This window comes from Squalius cephalus (assembly GCF_949319135.1).
Source record: "Squalius cephalus genome assembly, chromosome: 2".
NCBI classification, from domain to species: domain Eukaryota; kingdom Metazoa; phylum Chordata; class Actinopteri; order Cypriniformes; family Leuciscidae; genus Squalius; species Squalius cephalus.
The window spans coordinates 9971341-9999121 of record NC_137123.1 but is presented as its reverse complement, the minus strand read 5'-3'; the positions used below and the strand labels follow the sequence as shown (position 1 = coordinate 9999121).

Sequence of the window (27781 nt, the reverse complement as noted above, 5' to 3'; positions counted from 1 at the left end):
CGAATTAAATGTTGGTCAGACCAGTTACAGAACAAGGTAATCTCGATAATTGATTGAATAAATGTACATGCGACTTAGGAATTATGACCATGAGTCATAAATATTAATATTCCCAGAATTCCCCATATTCTTGAGCTAATTCACATTTACCCAGAGTCGTACACGCTACAACGCAGATAGCTTTGTTCGGTTATGGGTAGGTTTAGGTCTGGGGTAGAGTTAGGGTTAGACCGCTAGGAGGCGCCTTCTGGCCCATATCTATCTGCGTCTCATATTGACGATAAAGGGTGCCATGTGCGTTGGATGTAGACGAAATGTCAAAAGCGTCAGTATATGACGCCTTGATCATCAGAGGAGTCTGGATGTCATCTAATGGAAACGTTTGGTACTGCGCTCAAAAAAGCTTATTATTTTTTATTTTTTTAAATAAAAAATTTAAAAAATATATTTTAAAAATCAGTGCGGGGGATCAGGCGTTTTACACGAGGTGCTGGAAGACAGTATTTGTGGCGTATTTCTTACTGTGCGTTCACACCGCCGGCGGCGAGAGCGTCAAAGTGAGAGCTCATTTTCAATGAGAGCCGGCGGCGAGCTCCGGCGAGGGCGGCGCGGCGCATCTTGGACGGCGAGAGCGGCGAGAGGAGTTGAAAACAAGTCAACTTTATGGTAATAAGCTATGACGCAGTTCGGCGGCAACCAGCGGCAACCAATCGGAATGTAGAAGTCCTCCGCCTGGGAGGAAAAAAATCACACATTCTAATCTATGTCAGAGCGTCAGAGCGTCCCCGAATCTTTCTACGGCGTCGGTGGCAGGGCGGCGAGAGCGAATTTTGCAGCTCTCGCCGGCGGCGGTGTGAACGTACAGTTAGGGATCCCAATTCATCAATCACTGACGTAACTCATAGTGATGACTGAATGAGAACATCTAGATTACTAATGTAACTCCTGTTCCCTGAAGGAGGGAAGGGAGCCAAGGTGAAAAAGACATACAATGTAAATGTATGTTTTTAGTACAATACAAATATACTTTAGTGCTTTAGTGTATACTAACAGTACATCTTTTTCAACTTGGAGAAGTTACGTCCCATTGCCACAATCCAGTGGTCACTGATTTGTTAAATAACAAATAATATTCTATCCTTGCAACCTTCCCTTGAATCCTACAGGTGGTGGAACTGAGACATGAGGTAAGTCAAGTCAAGTCATCTTCTTTTATATAGTGCTTTTAACAATGTAGATTGTTTCAAAGCAGCTTTACAGAGATAAACGTATAATTTATAAATTAGGGGCCGCCAAGACGACACCATTCTCTCTACACAGACTTTAAACGTGAACCTGTGAGAAACGCTGATGGCGTTCACATGAGCATTAAGAATTGGTTCTATAGTTAAGTGCATTTGAATATATGTGCGCAGGTTTGGAATTCCCTACAAACCAAGCCTAAACAAAGTACTGGTCTTTCCTTATACATTTTTATACAGAATTTTATTTTATCTTGTCACTTTGGGGTAGGTACGCGAAACAAATTTTCCCGACACCGCTTTATCTGTAGAGTGGGAAAGGGATCCTCCATAGGGAGAGACTAGTTGGCACTTCAGCACTGCGTTGTCCGGCAACCGGCAGGCTGCGGGGAAACCTCAAGATAAACAAAGACACTAAAATTAGCGTAGATGCCATTCTTCTTATGATGTAACGAGTACATCAGGATTTATGGGAAGTGTTCCCGGTTCTGGCTGACCTAATCTATGCAGCCTAACATTGAATTATAGAAGTCTATAATGCATTATATGAATGCTAGGTCAAAGAGATGTGTTTTTAGTCTAGCTTTGAACTGACAGAGTGTGTCTGCTTCCCAGACAATGTTAGGAAGACTGTTCCAAAGTTTTGGTGCTAAATAGGAAAAGGATCTACCGCCAGCAGTCGATTTTGATATTCTAGGTATTATTAACTGGCCTGAATTTTGAGATTGCAATAGACGTGAAGGACTATAATGCGTTAAGAGCTCGCTCAAGTACTGCGGAGCTAAACCATTTAGTGCTTTGTAGGTAATTAGCAATATTATAAAATTTATGCAATGTTTAATAGGCAGCCATAGCAGTGTTGACAGAACGGGGCTAATATGGTCATACTTCCTGGTTCTAGTAAGAACTCGAGCTGCTGCGTTTTTAACTAGCTGTAGTTTGTTTATTAAGCGTGCAGGGCAACCACCCAGTAGAGCATTACAATAATCTAGCCTTGAGGTCATGAACGCATGAACTAATTGTTCCGCATTTGTCAATGAGAGCATATGGCGTAATTTAGATATATTTTTAAGATGGAAAAATGCGGTTTTACAGATACTAGACACGTGACTTTCAAATGAAAGATTGGTATCAAAGAGCACACCCAGGTTCTTAACCGACGACAAAGACTTAACAGAGCAGCCTTCAAGTGTTAGACAGTATTCTAGATTATTAAGTGAGGAAGTTTTTTGTCCAATAATTAGAATCTCTGTTTTTTCAGAATTTAGTAGTAGGAAATTACTAGTCATCCAATTTTGTATATCAGCTATGCATTCCGTTAATTTTGTGAATTGGTAAGTTTTGTTAGGTTTTGAAGAAATGTACAGCTGAGTATCGCCGGCATAACAGTGAAAATTAATTCCATGTTTCCTAATGATATCTCCTAATGGTAGCATGTACAGAGTGAACGGCAGCGGTCCTAGTACTGAGCCTTGTGGTACGCCATACTGATTTTGTGATCGATAAGACATCTCTTCATTTACTGCTACAAACTGATAACGGTCAGATAAGTATGATTTAAACCATGATAGCGCAATTCCACTAAATGCCAACATAGTTTTCTAGTCTATTTAAAAGAATGTTGTGGTCAATGGTGTCAAATGCAGCACTAAGATCAAGTAACACTAATAGAGAGACACAACCACGATCGGATGATAAGAGCAAATCATTTGTGACTCTAACGAGAGCTGTCTAAGTACTATGGTACGGTCTAAATCCGGACTGAAAATCCTCGCAGATATCATTTCTTTCAAGAAAGGAACACAGTTGTGAGAATACTGCATTTTCTAATATCTTTGACAGAAAAGGTAGATTCGAGATCGGCCTGTAATTGACTAATTCTGTAGGATCAAGTTGCGTTTTTTTAACAAGCGGTTTAATCATAGCCAGCTTAAAGTTTTTTGGTACATATCCTAGAGACAAAGACGAATTAATGATATTAAGAAGAGGATCTATGACCTCTGGAAGCATCTCTTTCAGTAGCTTAGTCGGTATAGGGTCTAACATACATGTTGTCGATTTAGATGAATTAACGAGTTTGCAAAATTCTTCCTTTCCTATAGCAATAAATTAATAAAATTTTTCCTCAGGGAGACTACAATGCACTGCCTGATGCGATACTGTAGTAGACGATTGCATAGTTATAATTTTGTCCCTGATATTATCAATCTTGTTAGTAAAGAAGTTCATAAAGTCATTACTGCTGTGCTGCTTGAAAACTTCTGGGCTTGAAGCTTTGTTTTTCGTTAGTTTAGCCACTGTTTCAAATAAATACCTAGGGTTTTGTTTATTTTCTTCTAATAGGTTTGAAAAATAAGCAGATCTAGCAGCTTTTAAAGCCTCTCTGTAAGTAATCGAGCTCTCCTTCCATGAAATCCGAAATACCTCTAGTTTTGTTTTCTTCCAGTTTCGCTCCATTTTTCTGGCTGCTCTCTTGAGGGCCCGAGTGTGCTCGTTGTACCACCGCGTTGGACTATTTTCTTTAATCTTCTCTAAGCGCAACGGAGCAACTGTGTCTAAAGTGCTGGAAAAGAGAGAGTTAAAAGTTTCTGTTGCAATATCAAGTTCTTCTAAGCTATCCGGGATTTTGAGATGATGAAACTGATTAGGAAGATTATTGATAAAGCAATCTTTAGTGGCAGAAGTGATAGGTCTAACATATTTATAACACGGAGTCGGCTTTGCAGCCTTGGCTAAATGTAATTTACAGGAGACCAGATAATGATCTGAGATGTCATCGCTCTGCTGCAGAATTTCAACGGCATCAACATTTACTCCGTGTGATAATATTAGATCTAGAGTATGATTATGACAATGAGTAGGTCCTGACACGTGTTGTCTAACTCCAATTGAGTTTACAGTGTCTTTAAATGCCAAACCCAATGCATCTTTTTCATTACCGATGTGTATATTAAAACCACCACAATTAGTACTTTATCTGCAGTCAATATTAATTTTGATAGAATGTTCTTGACCGCAAATTCTTTGATAAAATCTTTATGGTGCCCTGGTGGCCTGTATACAGTAGCCAGCACAAATCTCAAACGTGATTTATCGTTTACACTATATATTTTTACATTAAGCACCAACACTTCAAAAGAATTATATTTAAAACGTGATTTCTTAGTGGTTTTGAAAATATGACTATAAATTACAGCAACACCTCCCCCTTTGCGTTTCAGACGAGGTTCATGTTTATAACAGTAATCTTGTGGGGTTGACTCATTTAAAGTAATGTAATCATTTGGTTTTAGCCAGGTTTCTGTCAAACACAGCGCATCTAGGTTATTATCTGAAATCATATCATTAACAATGAGTGCTTTTGGAGTAAGGGATCTAATATTCAGCAACCCAAGCTTTAGCATTTGCTCATCTGTATTATAGCTGTTTTTTATTTGTTGAACATCAATTAAATTTTTAACCTTAGATGGGTTAGGACGTTTTTTGGATTTCCAAATTCGGGGAACAGACACAGTCTCTATATGATGATATCTAAGTGAAAGTATGTGATGGGATTTATCTGACCTTGGTGATGTGAGACAGCTAGCAGACGGTCGGTCAAGCCAGTCTGTCTGCTTCCTGACCTTGTGCCCAATTTGTCATTTTTTATCTCTAAGACTATGAGCCAAATTACTAGAGAGAAGAGCAGCACCATCCCAGGAGGGATGAATACCATCTCTTTTCAACAGGTCAGGTTTGCCCCAAAAACTTTTCCAATTGTCTATGAATTCTATATTATTTTGCGGACACCACTGCGACAGCCAGCCATGGAGTGAATACAATCTACTAACTATCTCATCACTCCTGCGAACAGGAAGGGGGCCAGAGCAAATTACAGTGCTTGACAACGTACTTGCGAGTTCACACACCTCTTTAATATTCATTTTGGTGATCTCCGACTGGCGGAGTCGAACATCATTAGTGCCGACGTGAATAATGATCTTAGAGAATTTACGATTAGCATTAGCCAGCACTTTAAAAAAAATTTTGATGTCAGGCAAACATGTGACTATGGTGGCTGTTGTCTCTATTTTCATGTTCCGTGTGATCGAATCACCAATTACTAGGGCACAATCAACAGAATTCTCAGTGGGTGTTTCACTGAGCGGGGCAAATCGATTTGTTATGGTAATCGGAACGGAAGAGTGGTTTTTTGATCCTCGACTAGAGCGATCCCTCACTGTCACCCATTTGCCTTGCTGCGCAGGCACTAATTCAGCCGGAACAGAGTCGTGTAAAGAGTTCACTATGCTAGGCGCATCCAAAGCAGTATCTAAAGTTCTAGCACTCTTACTATCCTCAATTAAAGTTTGGATGCGTGTCTCTAGTTCTGAAATCTTTTCCGTCAGCCTAACTGTCTCCTTGCATTTATCACATATAAATCCTATATTGCCGACAGAGAAGGCTATGCTGAACATGTGGCATGAAGTGCAGGTGACAATAACAGGACAAGACATTACTCACCATGTTTGTTGACTGATTCTTATACTCACCTGAGCATTTTATGAACTCAAAGCGCGCGTGGCGCGTTAATAGGCTAGCGAATTACTAGCGTGTTGCGCTAGTAGTAACGGAAGCTAGCGATGTCAGGTTAATCTGAGATGTTGGGTAAACTGTATTTAGTAGTATAAACAACTAGAAATTGTAGTAAATGATGGTTCAAAAAAGAAAGAAATACAAGGCTAAGACGGAGCTTACAGCACCGAAGCAAACAAACTCACAGCAGGCAGCGAGGCAGACAGGAGCAATCGATCAGCGATGAAAGGAAACGAGGATACACAAATAAGAAATGAGAAGCGCCCTATTTGTATATTGGAATATTCTTGATCACTGGAGCATCACTTCAAAGCATCAACAGCTTGAAAATAAAGGCAGACTTACACATGATATTCACATTCACAGCAGCAGAAGCCTGAGATCCATGTTTATTTCTAGCAGAGCAATGATAGTCTCCTCTGGCGTCAGACTTAATATTAGTGATGCTGTAGGTTTCACCAGATTGCAAAATATTCCTTTTTCCTTTAAACCAGCTGATTTCTGCAGGAGGGGTTGAGTCACTGGTGCAGTTCAGAGTCACTGAATCTCCCTCAAGGCGATCAAGGGATCTGCCCTTATGTTGTTAAAGTTTGGTTATTTAAGAAATTCATAAATAATAAAGATAAAGCAAGAAGCCCTGTTGATATATGTTTGATATATAATTAATATTAACTGCAAAGGTAAAGCATAAATAAAAATGATTGTGACGTGAAGGGAATAGAGAGAATTGAGATGTCCTTCAAGATGCTGAGTTTGATCGGTTTCTGGGTCACAGGCTGGAGGACGGAGGAGCGAAGACACGAGGAAGCATCAATTTGAGTATTGAGAAGCACCCATAAACTTTTCCTCGATTCCTCCGTCTTCATTTTCTTTACTTGCAACCTTCCCTCACATCCTACAGGGGGATGTGTTTTAGCATTAAACAGTGAAAAATTAAACTGGGATGTTTGCTGAAATTGTCCAATAATACCATACCATACCATACCACTTTATTTATATAGCACAATTTAAACAAACAGCAAGGTTACCAAAGTGCTTTACAGAGATAAAAATATAAAACAAAAACAAACACAGATAAATAAATAACTAAAAGCGTCAACAATGACAACGACAACGAAGACCACATCAGCTCTCATGTTGAATCAAAGGCCAAGGAATAAAAATGTGTTTTTAAACGAGATTTAAAAATGTGGAGGGTGGGCGCAACTTTAATGTGCGGCGGTAAGTCATTCCACAATTTGGGAGCAACTGCTGAAAAAGAGCGGTTGCCTCTGGTCTTCAGCCTGGTCCTGGGCACGTTCAGCCGCAGCTGATCACCAGACCTCAGTGACCTTGACGGGGTGTAAATGTGCAGGAGCTCTGAAATGTACTGAGGTGCCAAGCCATTTAGCGACTTAAAAACAAACATTAAAATCTTAAAATGTATTCTAAAATATACAGGGAGCCAGTGGAGCGAGGCCAAAATAGGAGTAATGTGTTCATGTTTCCGGGTTCCTGTTAATAAACGAGCAGCTGCATTTTGGACTAACTGTAGGCGTGAAAGAGAAGTTTGGTTCACTCCAATGTAAAGTGCATTGCAGTAGTCCAAACGGGTCGAAATAAAAGCATGAATCACTTGCTCAAAAATATTAAAAGATAAAACAGGTTTAATTTTAGCTAAAAGTCTCAATTGATAAAAACATGATTTAACCACCATGTTTATCTGCTTGTCAAGCTTAAATTCATTGTCAATTTTAACGCCTAAATTGGTAACTACTGGCTTTACATATTGCTGCAGGGACCCAAGGTTTACGGGAGGTGAGTCATAAATCCGGCTGGGTCCAAACACAATGATCTCAGTTTTTTCTTCGTTTAAATTAAAAAAATTAAAAGACATCCAGGTTTTAATATCCTTGAGACATTCAAGTAACGGAGTCAGGGAACTGTTTGCATCTCTTCTCAACGGTAAATAGATTTGCGAGTCATCCGCATAAAAATGGTAGGAAATACCATGTCTTTTAAAAATATTTCCTAGAGGGAGAAGGTACAAGGAGAACAGTAGTGGTCCAAGGACTGAGCCTTGAGGGACTCCACAGAGAAGGGGGGCGATAGATGATGTAGAGTCACCAAGTTTAACAGAAAAAAATCGGTCCGATAAATACGATTGGAACCACTGCAGGGCAGTATCTCGGATGCCTACACAGTGCTCTAGACGAGAGATAAGAATGGCATGATCAATTGTGTCGAAAGCAGCAGTAAGGTCTAAAAGCATAAGAATAACTGAGTCTCCACGGTCTGTAGTTAATAAAAGATCATTAAAAACTCTTAAAAGTGCAGTCTCGGTACTATGAAAAGCTTTAAAACCAGATTGAAAAATTTCTAAAATACCGTTTGTATCTAAATAGGATTGTAATTGTGCAAAAACTGTTTTTTCTAAAATTTTTGAAATAAAAGGAAGCTTTGATATCGGTCGGTAGTTAGCTAAAATAGTAGTGTCCAGATTTTGCTTTTTAATTAGAGGTACAACAGTTGCCTCCTTGCAATACGCTGGAGCAATTCCTGAAGTCAGACTGCTGTTGATAATTTTTTGGACATTTTGCCCTATAGTGGTCCAGACCTCCTTAAAAAGGCGAGGGGGGATAATGTCCGTGGGACATACTGAGGGATTAAGCTTTAAAATTAATTTATTGAGACAAGAAAGTGACACGGGCTCAAACTGGTCAAACACTGTTAAACAAGTCAGCATTTCAGAGGGATCGAATACAGGTGGGGAAATATGAGCTCTAATAGAGGCAATCTTATCTAAAAAATAATGTAAAAAGTTCTCACAGACTTCAGAAGAAGCTTCTAAACAAGAGGATTGGGGTGAATTTAAGATTGAATCAATACTTTTAAAAAGGACATGTGGTTTATTTAAATTTTGGACTATTTTTTCTTTTAGATATCTATTCTTTTCAGCTTTTACTATTTTTTGATAATTTCTCCAGCTTTCTTTTAAAATTTCATAGAAGACATGAAGCTTGTCTTTCTTCCACCGACGCTCTGCTCTCCTACAATCTCTCCTTGCTGCACGGGTAATGTCATTAAACCATGGCTCAGATTTAGGTCTAGAGCGCACAACTTTTAAAGGAGAAACAATGTCAAGAATGCTAGCACATGTTGAGAGGAAGGAAGAGGTTAATTTCTCTGTGTCAGCTATGAGACCAGTATCAAGCTGAGACGACTGTTGAAAAACACAAGAAAACTGAGCAGCAGTGGTCGGCTTAAACACACGACCTAGGCGTGCAGGGGCATTTGGTTTTGATTTAAGACAAGACAAATTAAAATCAAATAGAACCGGCATGTGATCGGAAAAAACAGCATCCTGTATCTGAATATTTAGAATGGGCAAACCATAGGATAACACAAGATCTAACGTGTGCCCCTGTTCCTGTGTGGGTCCACTGACATGTTGAAAAAAGTTAAAAGTATCAATCATATCTAAAAAATCTTTAGAAAGTGGTTTGGATGGACAACAAACATGTACATTAAAGTCACCAACAATTAAAACTCTGTCATAGTCTGTCACAATACTGGCCAAAAAATCAGAGAACTCCTTTATAAAATGTTTGTTATATTTCGGCGGGCGATATATCACCGCACACAGTACGGGATCCGATCGGCCTAAGATAAACGAGCTCAATTCAAATGATGAAAAAACAGATGGTGCCAAAAGCTTACAATGTAAGCTGCTCTTTAAGACAGTCGCTATTCCTCCTCCACGTCCAGTGGTCCTTGGGGAATTTAAAAAAGTACAGTCAGGAGGTAAGAGGTCTGTAAAGGCATCTGACTCACCCACGGCAATCCATGTTTCTGTTAAAAACAGTACATCCACAGCTTGTGTGATGAAGAAGTCCTTAAGGATGAAAGTTTTGTTCATTACCGACCTTGCATTTATCAGTGCACATTTGGTCGGTAGAGTCGAGATTTGAGCCGCAAGAGCTGACCGGCACAGCGGCCGAAGGTTGCTGTATGTGCGCAAACCATGTCGCTCCTCGTGCAGGCCTACAACAGGTATCAACCAGCTGGTAGTTGGAGCAAGGCCGCGACGAGCGACAAGGCGTTGAAAACATCGGTGACATTCCGGTGTCACCGGCAACAACTCAGAGGGTGAAGCCAGCCATGCCTTAATCCGGACTAGCCAGCCGCTACGCGCCCCTCTACGTCTGCGTCTCCGTGGAGATGGACCCTCGATGCAGATCAGATGAGCTGGGACATCCGTCAAGAGTGGAGGAGGAAATGTTTTTGAACCACCCTGGGAGTAGTTTGCTGTAAAGTCCACCGTACTTTTAATTTTAAGTAGCTCTTGACGATCATACACCAACAGAGAATGAATGGTCTTTGGGACAGACAGCACAAACCACTCAAACAAAACAAAGACTGTCAGGGTAAGACGGAGAGCCAGACACACCGGCGCCATCTTGGAATTCCAAATCATCTAAATAGTAATAATAACCTACTGCAGCCTTTCTTAGAACATTTTCCACCAGCCGTCTCTGATAAATACTTTTACCTGACATCTGTAGATCCTCCAGTGAAACCTGTGATCTCCATCAGTCCATCTGGTGTAATAGTGGAGGGAGATTCAGTGACTCTGAACTGCATCAGTGACTCAAACCCTCCTGCAGAAATCAGCTGGATTAAAGGAAGAACGATTGTAGGATCTGGAAGAATCTACAGCATCTCAAAGATCAGCTCTGATGACAGTGGAGAATGCAAGTCCATCAATGAACATGGAGAGAAAAACTCTGATGCTGTGACTTTAAATGTCATGTGTGAGTTTTATGAATCATATTTTCATTTCTCATACCTTCTTCTTGACACAGATCTCCTATCCAATAAATGCCGTTATTGCATCTGTAGCATATGGACAACTCACGATGACTTGTCATTTTAAGGTTCAGAAATGCTTTTAACCATCGACCTCATAAATATAAATCACAGCCTAGCGCCGATGAGTCTGAATCAAATTGCCCCTTTGACACGTTTGTGGCCGAGTGGAAGTTTAACAGAACACCTCCAAACTCCTCTGCTGTGAGCTTCAAAGGAGATCTCTATCAATTCAAACCCCCTTTTTCTGCAAGCAAGAAATCCAGGTGGCCAGAAAAGACCACTGAGATGCCAAATACACACACACCAACATTCTTTGCATTTAATTCAGAATATAAGTGATTCAAAAGTGTATATGATGTATTCCTGTATGCATGTATGATTAGCCCCTGTTATTAGCATAGTGTGACTTCCTAGTTGTGTTAGTTGAACTCTTAAGTGCCTATTTTAAAGAAGAAGAATGTATCTCTATGTTTGTATCTTTCAGATATATCAATCTTTGGTACCTAATTAAACCTCTTGGTGTGCCTAAGCTAAATATATGTAGTAGGTGTAGCGACAATGTCTGATATACGGTCACATGCTGTTCCAATTAGTAATCCCTTGTTTCCAAACACATCCTTCGTTGTCTTTTTAGACAACGGGTCTGTCCACGGCGTCGCCAAGTCTACTTGGACATGTCAAAATTGCAACCTGGTTAATAATTTCCCCCGAGGGACATTTGAGCCATAAAGAGGACTCTGTTTCCCTCCAGAAACCCCCATTCCAGCGTGGAACCCTGGTGATTTTATAACTGCGTGACGAGCTTCAAAGACATTCTTTGAAATGTTACACACACACACACACACACACACACACACAAAACACACTCGTGGACTTTGAAACACACATTCCCACACATACAAGTCACTAAATGTTGATATGTATTCCTATGTTTCTCAAGTGTCTTCACATGCCGTAACGGAAACACTGACAATTTTATTGTATGTTTAATCAAGCTTTATTTGTGTGTAATGATGCATATGAACGTAACGTTATGTGTGTCCAAAGTCTACCTGTAATTCTTGGTATCTGTCTGACCGTCCTGTTTTAATTCAATCAGTCCCACCTAAGTTATATAAGTAACATCTTTAGTTCAGTATGTATAATCCTAAGATGAAATATGAATTATTTCGTTCAGGAGACATATGGTGAAAGTAGGCGTTTTCTCCTTCACACAAAGAGAATTCTCCCGCCTCAGAAAAGACAATCTGATTCGCTGTCGTTCCAAGAGAAGGCGTAAACAGATGTTTGCTTAAAAGGAAGAAACCCCCTCATCACACTCTCTTCCTCTTCCTTCTTCGACCCCTCTTCTCTCTTCGATCCCGCTGACCTCCTCCTCTCCTCCCCGGCAGCGCTTCTCCAAGGATCATCTGAAGAAGGCCTTAGTCTTCTCCTCGGACCAACACATGTTCGAGTAGCTGCCTTGCCTTTGCAACTAAGCTCATCCGTGCCTTTCCCCTCAAAAAGGGAAATGATCTAATTTTCTCGGTAACTTAAATTCAAGTAAGCCTTTACATCGTCTTGCGAAACGACCCAGAAGACGAAGCCAGACGCAAACCAGCCGGACACGCGCACGCGCGCGTCCCCTTTTCCAGCATCGCACTGAAAGAGTACAACAGCTCGCAAGTACTATCTATCAACCTAAAAGTTGATTTCCTGGTCTCTCTCTCTCTTAGGTCTGCGAATTAAGTTACCCTTCTTCCTCTTCTCTTTTCCCCTTTTTTTTCTTTCTTTCAGTTCATTCTGATCACTTATGTTATTGTTTGGTTATATGTTGTTTGTTTATTGTTTGCATTTTTACGTACGTTTCTATTTGTAGCTCATATAATCATAGTTTTGCATTTATTAAAATTCATAAATACTTTTCACTGCCTCTGTGTTTGAAAATCCACCATTCTAAAGTCAATGAAACAAAAGATCTTAAGCTACAAGCTCGAAATATAGACTACTTGAGTAGTTTTAATTAATAAACTCAGGAAGTTGATGTCCGTGGCCAGGACATGAAACTCTTGAAGTTTGTGAATATCTCTTCTTGACTGTAATGATTTTACATTTATTTCGCTGGACGAATTAAATGTCGGTCAGACCAGTCACAGAACAAGATAATCTCGATAATTGATAAAATAAATGTACATGCGACTTATGAATTATGACCATGAGTCATAGTTATTAATATTTCCAAAATTCCCTAGGTTCTTGAGCTAATTCAAATTTACCCAGAGTCGTATTCGTTACATTGTTTTGGTGGAGTTATTTTAGGCAGTTTCAAACTTTATTTGGTGGGCAAAATTCAGTTTCAGTGAATGTGTATTATTGGTATTAATAATTGTAACGTTACACGCGCGTTTTGAATTGTGAGGTAAGTCGCTATAAAGCGAACTCACTCAGCTGACGTTAGGCACAAAGCCAGCTCAGCTTTTCAAATTAACAGTTTCAAAAATGTCTAAGCATTTTTAATCACTGTTAAGTGCTAAAACTGCAGTTCATGACATTACATTGTGTCTCTGTAAAGACGAAGCAAAACTCTTTACAGTTAGTACATGTAATATGATTTAAACCGACTAAATGAAGACGAAGGATCTCTTTTAGGACGAAGACGTAAATCTGATAGTTTTTCAGTCGTAATAGGCCTTATGATATACAATACGTTAACGATAAGCTCCTGGTCAGAAATTGGCCTCGCGAACCAATTTTGAAAAACCTACGCATAAAATCATAAAAGGGCTATTTTGATTAAATGCTTATGGGAGATGAGTAGATGATAATTCCTGCTCATAGCTGTTTGATGCATGTGTGCTCACGGCTTAAGTTCACAGATGTCTAATTCCTGTCGTGCTCATAGCTCTAATTAAGTAAAACAAGAAGTTTAATACCTGTTTTATTGTAAACCGTTTCAGATATAATGTGTAATTGGAGACCAGTTTTATGAATTAAGAAAAGATGATAGTCCCTGTTCTTATGCTAAAACCGTCTCAATGTGTAATGTAAAATGTGTAATTTAATAGATGTGTAATTCCTATTAGTCACATGTGATGAAACTCGTGTAATTTTCCGCATGCAACAGAGCGCAAAATACTCGTGATCCCACAGGAAAAAATCTGCTGAATCACGCCACTGACCGACACTAGAGGGCAGCCTCTAGAGGTGCGGCAGTGCTCAAATTACGCGCCCCCCACCGACGTCATCCTACGTGAGCGTCGCCTCCCACTGACGTCAGCCTGCGCGAGCGCAATTACGCCCTCTTGTGGCGTCCTAAGATAACACCTGCTTTCAAGTTCTTTTCCTCTCTGCATTCAGTTTCTCTCTCAAATACTTAACTGCATTCAAGCTTAGCTTATGCTGATATTATTTGGAGTTAGACAATTCCTTTTTCTGTTTTCGACTGTCACACTTTAAGTTAAGTTCGAAAAAAAGAAAACTTTTCGAATTAAAAACTTAGATTTGTTTCACTCAGTTCATTGATAGGTCCACCTAGGAAGAAGCACGCCACCGTGTGGCCATCTTGGGTCGACTTATCAATATCTGTTTAACCCAGTCTGCAATTGAAGTGTCTCATTGCTACCCTTTTCGTTTGATTATTTTTATAATCAATACTAATAACTTCAGTGTTATTGTAAGGATTATGGGAAGTCATTCTGAATTTCAGTTTAATTAATTTTAGTATTGATACGTCACTGTCATCATTCTAATTTTCTTTCCTTCCTTATTTTTATTATTTTGAACCTCCCCTTGCATGCTTAGTTGAATTTCAATTCAAACTAGTTTGAATTTTAATTCAAAATTGTGTCTAATCAGCCAGGGAAGACCACTGAGAAGACATACGGCCCTCACCCTAGTGGCACAAACCCACTGCCGGGGCCTATCCCTCTGCCTGCGTCTCAAGCCTGTGTTGTTATTCACATTTTATTTCATTGATAATTTTTTTTCTCTTCCCTCTTTTCTCCAAAGGGGGGGGGGGGGTGGGGTAGGTTATTCTGATAAATCACCATCAGTTATCATAATTTTTTTTGTTGTATCACTATTTTAGTAAAGCCTTTGCCTCTGACTCCTGCATACATATTTACCCAATTTGATGAAACCAGAAAGCCTTAATTCACATTAAGTCCAACCTCTTAATCCCTTATTGTGTATCTATGGGCAGGACTCAGTCAGTGCACTGTGGTGATTGAGACGTCATCACTGGTTTCCACCTGGATGACCTCTATTCACCTCAGGTAACTAAAATTTGATAGAACCCATCCACTTATTATGAACCACAGAATACTAGATATTCCTCCTGGTGTATTTTAAGTGCTTGGCCCACCTTTTTCTCTCTAAGACACACCTTCTTTCGAGGTCCTGTCCCGATAACTCTAGCAGTGTTAATAGGCTTAGGCCTCTTTAATTTTTTTTTTTTACTTTGCTATATAACACTCTCCGTGTTATTGTTTGTGACGTTTCATTGCAGATCAATTCACTTCCTTGTGTTGTGTTTCCCCTTTTCTTCCCTACCTCTAACTTTGTCTTTCTCTATTCTGTTGTGATTTGTTTCTCTCATTTCATTACATACAGAACCTAAGAGAGACCCCAGGAAAGCTGAATAATAGAGTAAACAATCCAAGCGGGCGTCTTTAGACGACTCCCAGGCTACCGCCTGTCAAAATCTCTATTGTGGGTTTAGCCATACCCACGAAATTGGCTCCGCTAACTGTCGGCATCAGTTAGCCCGAAATTCTCATAAACGGCCTAGCCCGTATGAGTATAGCTCATTTGACCCTAAAACAAACTTGCATTTTGTCTCTTTTTGTGTGTGCTGTGCTTCTCTCGCCAACAGTAAGCCGAGATGTCGAGCTCACCCTGTCCTGCAGTCCGCTGGGACGACCTTGAGGCATGGCTGAGGGACATAACAAAGACCGTGCTGCCCCAGGACCCACATCGCTCGAGCCAAGAGCAACGGGACACAGACCTGAGCCAGTTCGAGTCCCATGATCCAGCCCAGACATACAGCCACGAGCAGCTGTCCAAAATCTTCGGAAACCTTGCACTCAAACTCGTCGCCAGGGCCCGGGACAGCGAAAGGAGCAACGCCGACCTGCAGCAAAAGACAGCCGCACTACAGCTCCAGGCCACAGAGGCCCTGGAGGACCGAGCACACACACAGAGCCGTCCAGACCAGCTCCTCTCCCTGACCGAGGAAGAGGACGAGACGGACACAACGCTACAACAGGAAGTTGAAAGACTTCAAAATGCCCTAGACGATCTTCATCGGCACACAGACCAAAGAGAACAGTCGGAGGAACTCACCCGGAAGGAACTCAACGAAAGGCTCCAACGGGCTGAAGCTCTCCTTGAGAGAGCAGAGACTAAAATCCATGAGCTCGCTCAACAGAGACACGATCTCGAAGACGAACTAGACATGGTTCGCAGAGAACTGAGACATGCTTACAGCCTTAACAGTGACAGGGAAGGGGAAGAACACCCCACACCATTTCCCCCTTCCCACGAGTCCACACCTTTCAGTTTCACACCCAGAGCTGGAAAGGGGGGCGAAAGCCCACTGCACAACACCTCGCCTGTCAGCCAAACACCAAGAGCTGTAAAGGGTCAGAATCCTCTCCAGACGGATTGGGCCCCCAGCAACAGCTCTCGTCCAACCAGCCTCGACAAGCTGGCCAGAAACATTCCTACGTTTGCCGGAGACCACAATGTTTATGCGTACCTTCAAGACATTGATTTTCACCTGCAAACTGTCGCTAACGTGACAGCCTGGGACAAGTTCTACTTGTTACGAATCACCGCAAATAGAGAAGTGCGTAGCTTCCTGGATCGACAACCAGAGGCTGTCAAAGCAGATTACAAGCAACTGCGACAAGCTCTGATCCGCGAATTCTCTGATCCAGAGGCAGACCAAGGGTTTATCGCGGCCTTTGACGTCAAGCAGGCCCGACTTGAACACCCAAACTCCTATTATGGCCGACTCCGACAAACGTTTTTCGGAGCAACCGGCACCCCAGGTATGGAAGAAGATGTGAACTTTAGAACGTTATTTCTGCGGAATCTACATAGCAGCGTGAGTGGACATCTTGATGTGCTCGTCTGCCCACGAACCATGTCTATTCGAAGACTCAGAGACTTAGCTCACAAGGCTTACACCAAGCAAAGGGCTATGGATGAAAAGACTGTCGAAACACACACCATTTACTCCGTCTCTGAGCACTGCTCAGAGCCAGACAGCAGGTGGCAGCACGACTGTGACGGTGCTCATCCAAAGCGTCGGACCAAGCGCTCAGAAAGATTCTGGAACCAGCATCACCCGCCGTCCAGAACTCCAAGCCCTGACCGTCAAACCTATAGCCACTCTCTCCAGAACCCTGAGGAGCCCGAGTCTTCTTACACAACAGATGAAGACAGTGCAGCCCCGTCTGACACCGACACAGAAAACGAGCACTGACACCTGCTGTTTCAAGGTCATCTCTGACCTGCAGCTGTGCAACCAGACCAATGTCTGCGCCACATACCTACCACCATCACGATTGCAGTGACTACACAGCACGAACAAACTTTACCAACTACACTGCACGCCTCAGAGCCGCTTACACTACCTCCGCTGTGTACAAAGAAGGTCATGCGGGCCTCTGATGAACAGACCTTTCCTATGCCAACAATGATGCCCCAACGCCACTCGTGAGACATCGAAGCATGTGGCATACCAACCTCAGCGAAGCAACAAGACTGTCCTAGTCAACCAAGGACATCCATCGCTGAAATTTTTCCTCCCTTTCTCTCTCTCTCTCTTTTTCCTCCAACAGGATGCTGTGGTGGTTCGCGAGGAAGCAGCCACAATCGGACATCACCAGGTCCGGCATCCGGCATCGCATGGAGAGAGAGAGCAGCCCGACTCCTGATCACCAAGGCAAGACTCACACTCAGGAAGTCTAACACTGTGATGGGCATCTCCACGGTCACCGACCACGCCCCGACACTCGTCTTGGCTTTCATCCTGCACCAGACTCAACCTCACTTGAGCTGAGTCATCAGCCTAGCAACCCACCTGCCATCTGACCATCGCTACCGTGATGAGTCGACTAAGCACATACACGCCCGTCAACTCCTCAAAGGGGGAATGTAGCAACAATGTCTGATATACGGTCACATGCTGTTCCAATTAGTAATCCCTTGTTTCCAAACACATCCTTCGTTGTCTTTTTAGACAACGGGTCTGTCCACGGCGTCGCCAAGTCTACTTGGACATGTCAAAATTGCAACCTGGTTAATAATTTCCCCCGAGGGACATTTGAGCCATAAAGAGGACTCTGTTTCCCTCCAGAAACCCCCATTCCAGCGTGGAACCCTGGTGATTTTATAACTGCGTGACGAGCTTCAAAGACATTCTTTGAAATGTTACACACACACACACACACACACACACACAAAACACACTCGTGGACTTTGAAACACACATTCCCACACATACAAGTCACTAAATGTTGATATGTATTCCTATGTTTCTCAAGTGTCTTCACATGCCGTAACGGAAATACTGACAATTTTATTGTATGTTTAATCAAGCTTTATTTGTGTGTAATGATGCATATGAACGTAACGTTATGTGTGTCCAAAGTCTACCTGTAATTCTTGGTATCTGTCTGACCGTCCTGTTTTAATTCAATCAGTCCCACCTAAGTTATATAAGTAACATCTTTAGTTCAGTATGTATAATCCTAAGATGAAATATGAATTATTTCGTTCAGGAGACATATGGTGAAAGTAGGCGTTTTCTCCTTCACACAAAGAGAATTCTCCCGCCTCAGAAAAGACAATCTGATTCGCTGTCGTTCCAAGAGAAGGCGTAAACAGATGTTTGCTTAAAAGGAAGAAACCCCCTCATCACACTCTCTTCCTCTTCCTTCTTCGACCCCTCTTCTCTCTTCGATCCCGCTGACCTCCTCCTCTCCTCCCCGGCAGCGCTTCTCCAAGGATCATCTGAAGAAGGCCTTAGTCTTCTCCTCGGACCAACACATGTTCGAGTAGCTGCCTTGCCTTTGCAACTAAGCTCATCCGTGCCTTTCCCCTCAAAAAGGGAAATGATCTAATTTTCTCGGTAACTTAAATTCAAGTAAGCCTTTACATCGTCTTGCGAAACGACCCAGAAGACGAAGCCAGACGCAAACCAGCCGGACACGCGCACGCGCGCGTCCCCTTTTCCAGCATCGCACTGAAAGAGTACAACAGCTCGCAAGTACTATCTATCAACCTAAAAGTTGATTTCCTGGTCTCTCTCTCTCTTAGGTCTGCGAATTAAGTTACCCTTCTTCCTCTTCTCTTTTCCCCTTTTTTTTCTTTCTTTCAGTTCATTCTGATCACTTATGTTATTGTTTGGTTATATGTTGTTTGTTTATTGTTTGCATTTTTACGTACGTTTATATTCATAGCTCATATAATCATAGTTTTGCATTTATTAAAATTCATAAATACTTTTCACTGCCTCTGTGTTTGAAAATCCACCATTCTAAAGTCAATGAAACAAAAGATCTTAAGCTACAAGCTCGAAATATAGACTACTTGAGTAGTTTTAATTAATAAACTCAGGAAGTTGATGTCCGTGGCCAGGACATGAAACTCTTGAAGTTTGTGAATATCTCTTCTTGACTGTAATGATTTTACATTTATTTCGCTGGACGAATTAAATGTCGGTCAGACCAGTCACAGAACAAGATAATCTCGATAATTGATAAAATAAATGTACATGCGACTTATGAATTATGACCATGAGTCATAGTTATTAATATTTCCAAAATTCCCTAGGTTCTTGAGCTAATTCAAATTTACCCAGAGTCGTATTCGTTACATAGGTTATGATAAAATGTATCATACTGTGTTTACCATCATTTGGAGTAGAAATGACAAAATCCTAACACTGTCATAAACCATGCAAATTAAGCTGTCACGCTGAGACAAAGAAACTCTTTCCCGCTCAGAATTTCTTGAGCCGATTGGTTCACCTTAAAGAAGGATGCACACACCATAGTGTTTGTTAGTTCTTTGTTCTTAGTTTGGTGTTTGGTCTTGTCTTGTCTTTGCTTTGTCTTCTCTTCCTTAAGTTATCTGCTCTCCGTTTTGTTTTACGTCTTGCCTTGTTTAGTCTCGTGCTCATTCAGTTCTACCTACATCGGGGCCACTTTCAACTGTCCCATGGATCTCCCTGACACCACGGGACTGAATTGGAGGGAGACGGTCCTCTGGTGTCTGGAGAGCGTTGCGTCCCGGTCCGGAACTAAGCCAGAGCCCTCTTCACCGCTGGTCCCGTCCAGCCCAGAGCCTTCACCGCTGGTCCTGTCCAGCACCGAGCCAGTATCTCGAGACAAGATGGCCGCCGCCGAGCCTGCACTTCACGTCAGTCCTGCCGAGCCTGCACTTCACGTCAGTCCTGCCGAGCCTGCACTTAACGTAAGTCCTGCCGAGCCTGCGCATCACGTAATGCCCGCCGAGCCAGAGACTGTACATGTAATGCCCGCCGAGCCAGAGACTGTACACGTAATGCCCGCCGAGCAAGAGACTGTAAACGTAATGCCCGCCGAGCCTGAGACTGTTGACGTCATGCCCGCTGAGCCTTCTTCACCGCTGGTCCCGTCCAGCCCTGAGCCTTCACCGCTGGTCCCGTCCAGCCCAGAGCCTTTTTCACTGCTGGTCTCGTCCAGCCCTGAGTCTTTTTCACCGCTAGTCCCATCCAGCCCTGAGCCTTTTTCACCGCTGGTCCCGTCTAGCCCAGAGCCTTTTTCACCACTGGTCACGTCCAGCCAAGAGCCTTCTTCGCCACTTTTCCGTCCAGCCTAGAGCCTTCTTCGCCGCTGGTCCCGTCCAGCCCCGAGCTTCCTTCTCCGCTGGTCCCGTCCAGCCTCGAGCTTCCTTCGCCGCTGGTCCCGTCCAGCCAAGATACTTTTTTCCCACTGGTCCCGTCCAGCCCAGAGACTATTTCGCCACTGGTTCTGCCCAGCCCTGAGCCTGTCACCACCCCAGAGCCTGAACTCCCACCCAGCCTCCCTCTCCCTCCTCCTCCCATCTGCCCCCTCTCTACCTTTCCTCCACCACTGCCTGGCAGCCCCTCTGCTCCTGTATCCACCTTTGAGGAGGTGGAGTCGTCGAGGATCTGCCTGCCACCAACTCCTTCAGGGTCGGTGGATCCCCGGTCTCCGCCTCAAACCTCCTCGACCAGAACTCCGCCTCAGCCCAACAGTCCATTGACGTCCCCTTGGCTCTTACCTCCTTCAGCTCCACCGTTGCCCATCAGTACACCAGTTTCGCCAGGCTTCCTCGTCCCCCCCGGATCCACCTTGGTCGTTCGTCCACCTTCCCGCACCTCTGGACTGCACTCCTCTGGCTTCGCCTCATCCCTTTGCCCCCCCGGCTCAGTTGGACTCCTCACTCCCGTCAGTTCCTCCTTGGTCCTCACTCCCTCTGTCTTCACCGCGCCCTTCTGTGTCCCTGCCTGCACCTCAGTCGCCTGAGCCGGCGGCCCTGCCATGTCCCGCTGGATCTTCGGCATCGCCCCGTCTCGTCGGCTCTACGGCTCCACCCTGATCTCCTCAACCATCTGCCTCGCCTCCGTCAGTCGGCCCCCTGGAGTCGTCAGCCCTGCCTCCACCATGGCTCCTCCCTTCGTCGGCTCTGCCCTGGCCACCTGCACAACCTGATCCGCCCTGGCCGACTGCACAGCCTGATCCGCCCTGGCCGCCTGCACAGCCTGATCCGCCCTGGCCGACTGCACTGCCTTATCCGCCCTGGCCACCTGCACTGCCTGATCCGCCCTGGCCGCCTACACAGCCTGATCCGCCCTGGCCGCCTGCACAGCCTGATCCGCCCTGGCCGCCTGCACAGCCTGATCCGCCCTGGCCGCCTGCACAGCCTGATCCGCCCTGGCCGCCTGCACTGCCTGATCCGCCCTGGCCGCCTGCACAACCTGATCTGCCCTGGCCGCCTGCACAGCCTGATCCGCCCTGGCCGCCTGCACAACCTGATCCGCCCTGGCCGCCTGCACAGCCTGATCCGCCTTGGCCGCCTGCACAGCCTGATCCGCCCTGGCCGCCTGCACAGCCTGATCCGCCCTGGCCGACTGCACAGCCTGATCCGCCCTGGCCGCCTGCACAGCCTGATCCGCCCTGGCCGACTGCACTGCCTTATCCGCCCTGCCCGCCTGCACTGCCTGATCCGCCCTGGCCGCCTGCACAGCCTGATCCGCCCTGGCCGCCTGCACTGCCTGATCCGCCCTGGCCGCCTGCACAGCCTGATCCGCCCTGGCCGCCTGCACAGCCTGATCCGCCCTGGCCGCCTGCACAGCCTGATCCGCCCTGGCCGCCTGCACAGCCTGATCCACCCTGGCCGTCTGCACTGCCTGATCCGCCCTGGCCGCCTGCACTGCCTGATCCGCCCTGGCGGCCTGCACTGCCTGCTCCGCCTTGGTCCCTCTTCGGCGCGAGGTCGCACCTTCTGGAGGGGGGGAGTTATGTCACGCTTGTTCTGTGTTGTTCCTCTGTCACTAGTCACATGTCTGTCTAGTTAAGTTTTCCTGCCTATTGTTATCAATTCAGTTAAATCACCTGTGTCCTGTTAATTATCATCATCTGTCTCACCTGTTTCTGTTCCCTTCAGTTCAGTCAGTCTTTGTCCGTTCTTGTCTATGTTTACTGGTTTTTGGTGTAAGTGTAATCCTGCCTGCCTGTCTGTACCTGTGGAATTATCTTTTGTGAGTAAACGTTTATATTGGAATCTTCTGCCTTCGTCATCTTCTTCATCATCTTACACCAAACCGTGACACATTTGAGCTGGTTTCAGTACACATCAGTCCATCAGGTGGAATGGAGGGTGATTCATAAGTCTGATGTCAAATTTAATTTGATCGTTAAAGTGTTTTTTGTTTTGTTTTGTTTTTCTGTAGATCCCCCCTGGAATGTCTCAGTGTCCATCAGTCCATCTGGTGAAATACTGGAGGGAGATTCAGTGACTCTGAACTGCATCAGTGACTCAAACCCTCCTGCAGAAATCAGCTGGATTAAAGGAGGAACGATTGTAGGATCTGGAAGAATCTACAGCATCTCAAAGATCAGCTCTGAAGACAGTGGAGAATACAAGTGCAAGTCCATCAATGAACATGGAGAGAAATACTCTGATGCTGTGACTTTAAATGTCATGTGTGAGTTTTATGAATCATATTCTGTATTTTAACCACATACTCCTGCTTACTTTCTTATCTGTCAGTATATTTTGTCTGATCTAGTCCTGTTAAACATTGGTGTGTTTTTGTCTGTATTTCAGCAGTCAGATGTTTCTCGTCTGTAACAGTCGGTGTTGTTGGTATTTTACTTGGTGGAGCATCAGGGGCCTTTGTGATGTACATTTGGTAAGAAGTTCATTTTAAAAAATCTAATTCTCTATGTATGAAGAATCACTGTATTACATTTAGATTAAGTGTTACATTCAAAGCGGTAGTGCTTAAGCTTTGCCTCATTGTCGCCATCTCTGTTTGAAACCTGAAATTGCAGTTATTTGTGGTGTTAAATGTGTTGTTTATTCATCTTTCTTCTGACAGTCTTACTAAAAAGATGAACATAAGATCTGCTATGAAGGAGGTGAGATGATCTCAATTATTCACAGTGTTTTCCTGCATGCAGAGATGTTTCCTACAGCCGCTATGAGCCGTACACAGATATTAAGAGTATAAGACACACGAGTATCGTGACCAAACACCCGATTCTTCAGTTCTAGATCCAGTAAAACTGATTTCCATCAAGATCCTCTAAACATTACATTTTAAAAAGAAAATGTTCTTTGTCCAAATGGCATGAAACTTTGTACGGCTCTCAACCCTTTCTAGATCTACAAAAAAAACAAAAAAATTGTAATGATATCTGTTTTTATGTTAAATGTCTCCAGAGACCCCAGGCAATAACATGTCATTTTGTAACAGATTTTTTTTTTTTTTTTTTTTTTAATTTTTTTTTTTTTTAACAAATGTAATTTTACTCTGTTTATTAATGTGTTTTAATCCACATCTGTGCAGTTTTTGGAGGAGTTATGATATATTTTAAATTTATATAAATAAATGTAAAAAAATGAATTTTACATAAAAAGCTGTTTTTGTATAAAAACCTACTTAAAAAAAAAAATATATATAATAATTTATTTATATAAATTTTAAATATATCATAAATCTTCCACAAATGTGGAGTAAAATCATTAATAAACAGAGTAAAATGACATTTGTAAAAAAAAAAAATATAAACTATTATTCTTTATTATTAAAATTAAAATTACATGTTATTGTCTGGAGACCACAAGTGTCACTCCAAACGAAGACCATCAGAGGGTTAAAAGATGAACTCACAATGTGTGTGTCCTTCTGTCTCTCCTGTAGATCTCTGATCCCAATGAAGACACATATACAGCTCTTGATCTCGAGTCCACGACCTCTGACCTGTACGACACACTCACAGTAAGTGAGACGTCAAAGTCAGCTACTCCATCACAGATGATCACATGACCGATCTCTCGCTCTCTTTCACACAGACCGTTGATCGAAGACCTCCTGAAGACTCTTGATCCTCAGAGCTTTTCTAAACATGAGAATCCATCAGTAAGTGTCAGAACTTTCAGCTCTTCTCAATATAATCAATAAAACGTATCGGTTACTAAACGTAACCTCTGTTCTCTCTAGAAGAGGGAACGAGTATTGCGTAAGTAGCTTACGCTGCGGGAAAGTCTTCTTTCTCGAGATACTGAAGCCAAAAAATGATCCTTAATTTTTAATAATCTTGTCAACGCAGTGCGGCAGCATGCAGACCTAGGGCAGGCTAACTAGCGTGCCCATTGGCTGCCCTGCGGCAACTGCAGCAGCCTATCGCTGAGCCCTTGGCGTGACGTCACGTCCAATGAGCGCGCTTGGCGCGCTTCATGCGTCACAGCCCGCAAAAAGGGGTGTGGCTTAGCGTATATAAGCGAGGCTCAGAGGCTGCTTCACTGGTTTCTGTCGCTGAAGCGAGTGAGCTCGTGGCGCAAGCACTGCGGGTTACGCAATACACGTTCCCTCTTCTAGAGAGAACAGAGGTTACGTTTAGTAACCGATACGTTCTCTTACGAGAGGTTCTCTCGTATTGCGTAAGTAGCTTACGCTGCGGGAACTCCCTTGTCAACGCCGTGAGATTGGCATGGAGTACTTTCCATAAGATCATCTCTCAATGCAAATCAAACTAGCTATTAGGCTAACTGAAATAAAACCATGCCAATCTCTAGGTATGGTGAAGGCTATGTGATGATGTGGGGCTATTTTAATTCCAAAGGCCCAGGGAACTTTATCAGGATGCATAGTATCCTGGATCCATGAAGTAACTGGCCTTTAAAAATAAAAATCTGCCTGGCTCTATGGGAATTTAACATAGGGGTGTCCAGACTTATGCACCCTGTATTTTAAGGAAGAACATTTATTTATTTACGATACATTATTCATTCACAAAGAAAATAGGTGTCCTTAAAGGTTGGATTTTTCCTAATTTTTTTAATTAAGGCATTAATTTCAGTTTCCAAAAGATGATTTTTTTATTCCTCTTTTTAGTCAACTTTAGCATGGGTGTCTAAACTTATGCATAGCACTGTACTAGGGTGCACGGAGCGGGCACAGCCGGTCCGAACTGACAATTCCCTGCACAGTGCAGCTCAACCAGTAGAGCTAAATCAACCAACGTAGCCCGCGCACTAATAGTGGGCCGGTCTACGCGAGACTTAGACTGATAAAACTTTCGCCTGCAAGGCGGGAACTTCCAGGTTGTAAAACCTAACAAATGTAGAGGGGGAGGCCCAGCCTGCCGCTGCACAAATGTCGTGAATGGAAATCCCGCTGGACCACACCCACGATGAGGCCATGCCTCTGGTGGAGTGAGCTCGAATGCCCAGTGGGCACTGCAGGTCTTTAGACGCATAAGCAGTTGCGATAGCGTCCACTATCCATCTGGACAGGCTGTGTTTCGAGGCGGCGAGACCCTTCGTGCGCCCTCCAAACAAAACAAAAAGCTGCTCCGAGCGCCTGAAGCGGCTCTAAATAACTTTAGAGTCGTTAGGTCCGAACTCAAGGCACGCGGCGTTAATAGATAACGCGTGAAGGTCTCCCACACGTTTGACTGAAGACAGAGCTATCAGAAAAACGGTTTTGAGCGTGAGGTATTTCATATCCACAGTTTCCAAGGGTTCAAAGGGATGCGTTTTCAGGGCCTCCAAGACCAGTGAAAAATCCCACATAGGAACCGAGGGGGGTCGCGGGGGGTTCATCCTCCTGGCTCCTCTAAGGAAGCGGGTGACGAACTCGTTCCTTCCTAATGCGCGGCCCAGCTCTGAGTCAGTGAAAGCTGAGATGGCCGCAACATAAACTTTGAGCGTGGAGGGGGACCTGCCCGCACCCAGCAGCTCTTGAAGGAAACACAATACGTGCGATACCCCACATGCCTGTGGATTGAGCCCCTTGGCAGTGCACCATTTGCTAAACACAGACCATTTTGACGTGTAGAGCCGCCTCGTAGAGGGGGCTCTAAATTGTATGATCGTGTTCATAACCCCTCTTGGCAGATCAACGGGTAACCGTTGAGGCTCCATGCATGCAGAGACCAGCGCTCTGGATGGGGATGCCAGATCGAGCCGCGGGCTTGAGAGAGAAGGTCTCTCCTTGCCGGTATCGGCCAGGGGACTGTGTCTGCCAGCTGTATTAGTTCCGGGAACCAAGCTTGGTTCTCCCAGTTTGGGGCTATGAGGAGCACTGTGTGGCGCGCTTCCCTGACGCCCTTGATGACCTGAGGCAACAGAGAGACCGAGGGAAAAGTATATAGCGGGCCGCTGGGCCAGGTCTGGGCCAGCGCGTCCTCGTTCTTCGTAAAGAACTCTGGGCAGTGAGCGTTGTCTTTTGACGCAAAAAGGTCGACTTTCGCTTTGCCGAAACGGCGCCACAGTGACTGGACTGTTTGGGGGTGTAGAGACCACTCCCCAGGGGGAACGTTGTGCCTGGACAGTCTGTCGGGACCCTCGTTCAGGTGGCCAGGCACATGCGCGGCTCTCAGCGAGCGCAGAGAGTGCTGAGCCCACACGAGGAGGCGTTCCGCCAGGGTGCAGAGCGTCTTTGATCTGACACCGCCCTGGCGATTCACATAGGCCAAATACCGATGTATTGTCCGTGCGGACTAGAACATGGTGACCTAGGAGGAATGGGAGGAAGTGCTTGAGCGCTTTCTCGACCGCGAGCATCTCTAGACAGTTTATGTGTAGGAGATTCTCCTGGTCTGACCAGCGGCCATAGACCGGTCTGCCTTCGAAGAGCACTCCCCAACCTTGGTTGGAAGCGTCTGTCGAGACAACTTTCCGGTGTGAGATCACTCCCATAGTCACTCCTGTGTGATACCATTCGGCTGCCAGCCAGGGCTGCAGGGCTGAAATGCAGCCCTGATTCACTCTGACTCGCGAGCCGCCGGCCGCCCAGGCTCGGTGGGGCACGCGCGCTTTCAGCCAACGTTGAAGTGGGCGCATGCGCAATAAGCCCAGCTGGAGCACTGCTGCAGCTGAAGCTATATGCCCCAGGATGCGCTGGAATGTCCAGCGGAACCTGGCTGCCTACTTGGAAGGATGCGGCGAGGTGACGGATGCGGCGCGCGCGCGCTGCTCCGACAATCTGGCCGTCATAGCCACCGAGTCCAGTTCTATTCCAAGAAAGGAAATTGACTGACGGGGCGATAACGAGCTCTTGGTCCAGTTGACCGAGAGACCCAGACCATCCAGATGGCTGAGAAGCGCTGTTCTGTGAGACACAAGCTCTGTCTCTGACCGCGCTAGAATAAGCCAATCGTCCAGATAGTTCAGTAGCCGCATTCCCTGTCTTCTCAGGGGAGAGAGAGCCGTGTCCATGCACTTCGTAAATGTACGGGGTGCTAAAGACAGGCTGAACGGCAGGACTGTGTATTGATATACTCGACCGTCGAAGGCGAATCTCAAGAATGGCCTGTGACGGGGAGTTATCTGGATCTGAAAGTACGCTTCCTTCAGATCGAGAGAGATAAACCAGTCTCCTGGGC

General features: G+C 44.4%; 1 protein-coding gene across 2 annotated transcripts in view; it reads left to right on the top strand.

The window, feature by feature from the left end:
• Nucleotides 1-27781, top strand: part of LOC307152412 (B-cell receptor CD22-like) — a 44699-nt gene that overhangs the window by 13502 nt on the left and 3416 nt on the right. Inside the window, exons 5-10 of one of the 2 annotated variants that reach the window (XM_079861010.1) lie at nt 10361-10609; nt 22618-22872; nt 22995-23079; nt 23269-23308; nt 24094-24171; nt 24246-24312. In XM_079861010.1, coding sequence (XP_079717136.1) covers nt 10361-10609; nt 22618-22872; nt 22995-23079; nt 23269-23308; nt 24094-24171; nt 24246-24278 — 740 coding nt within the window. In that variant the 3' untranslated portion in view covers nt 24279-24312. The remainder of the gene's footprint in view (nt 1-10360; nt 10610-22617; nt 22873-22994; nt 23080-23268; nt 23309-24093; nt 24172-24245; nt 24313-27781) is intronic. The other variant, XM_079861011.1, reaches the window with a different exon arrangement.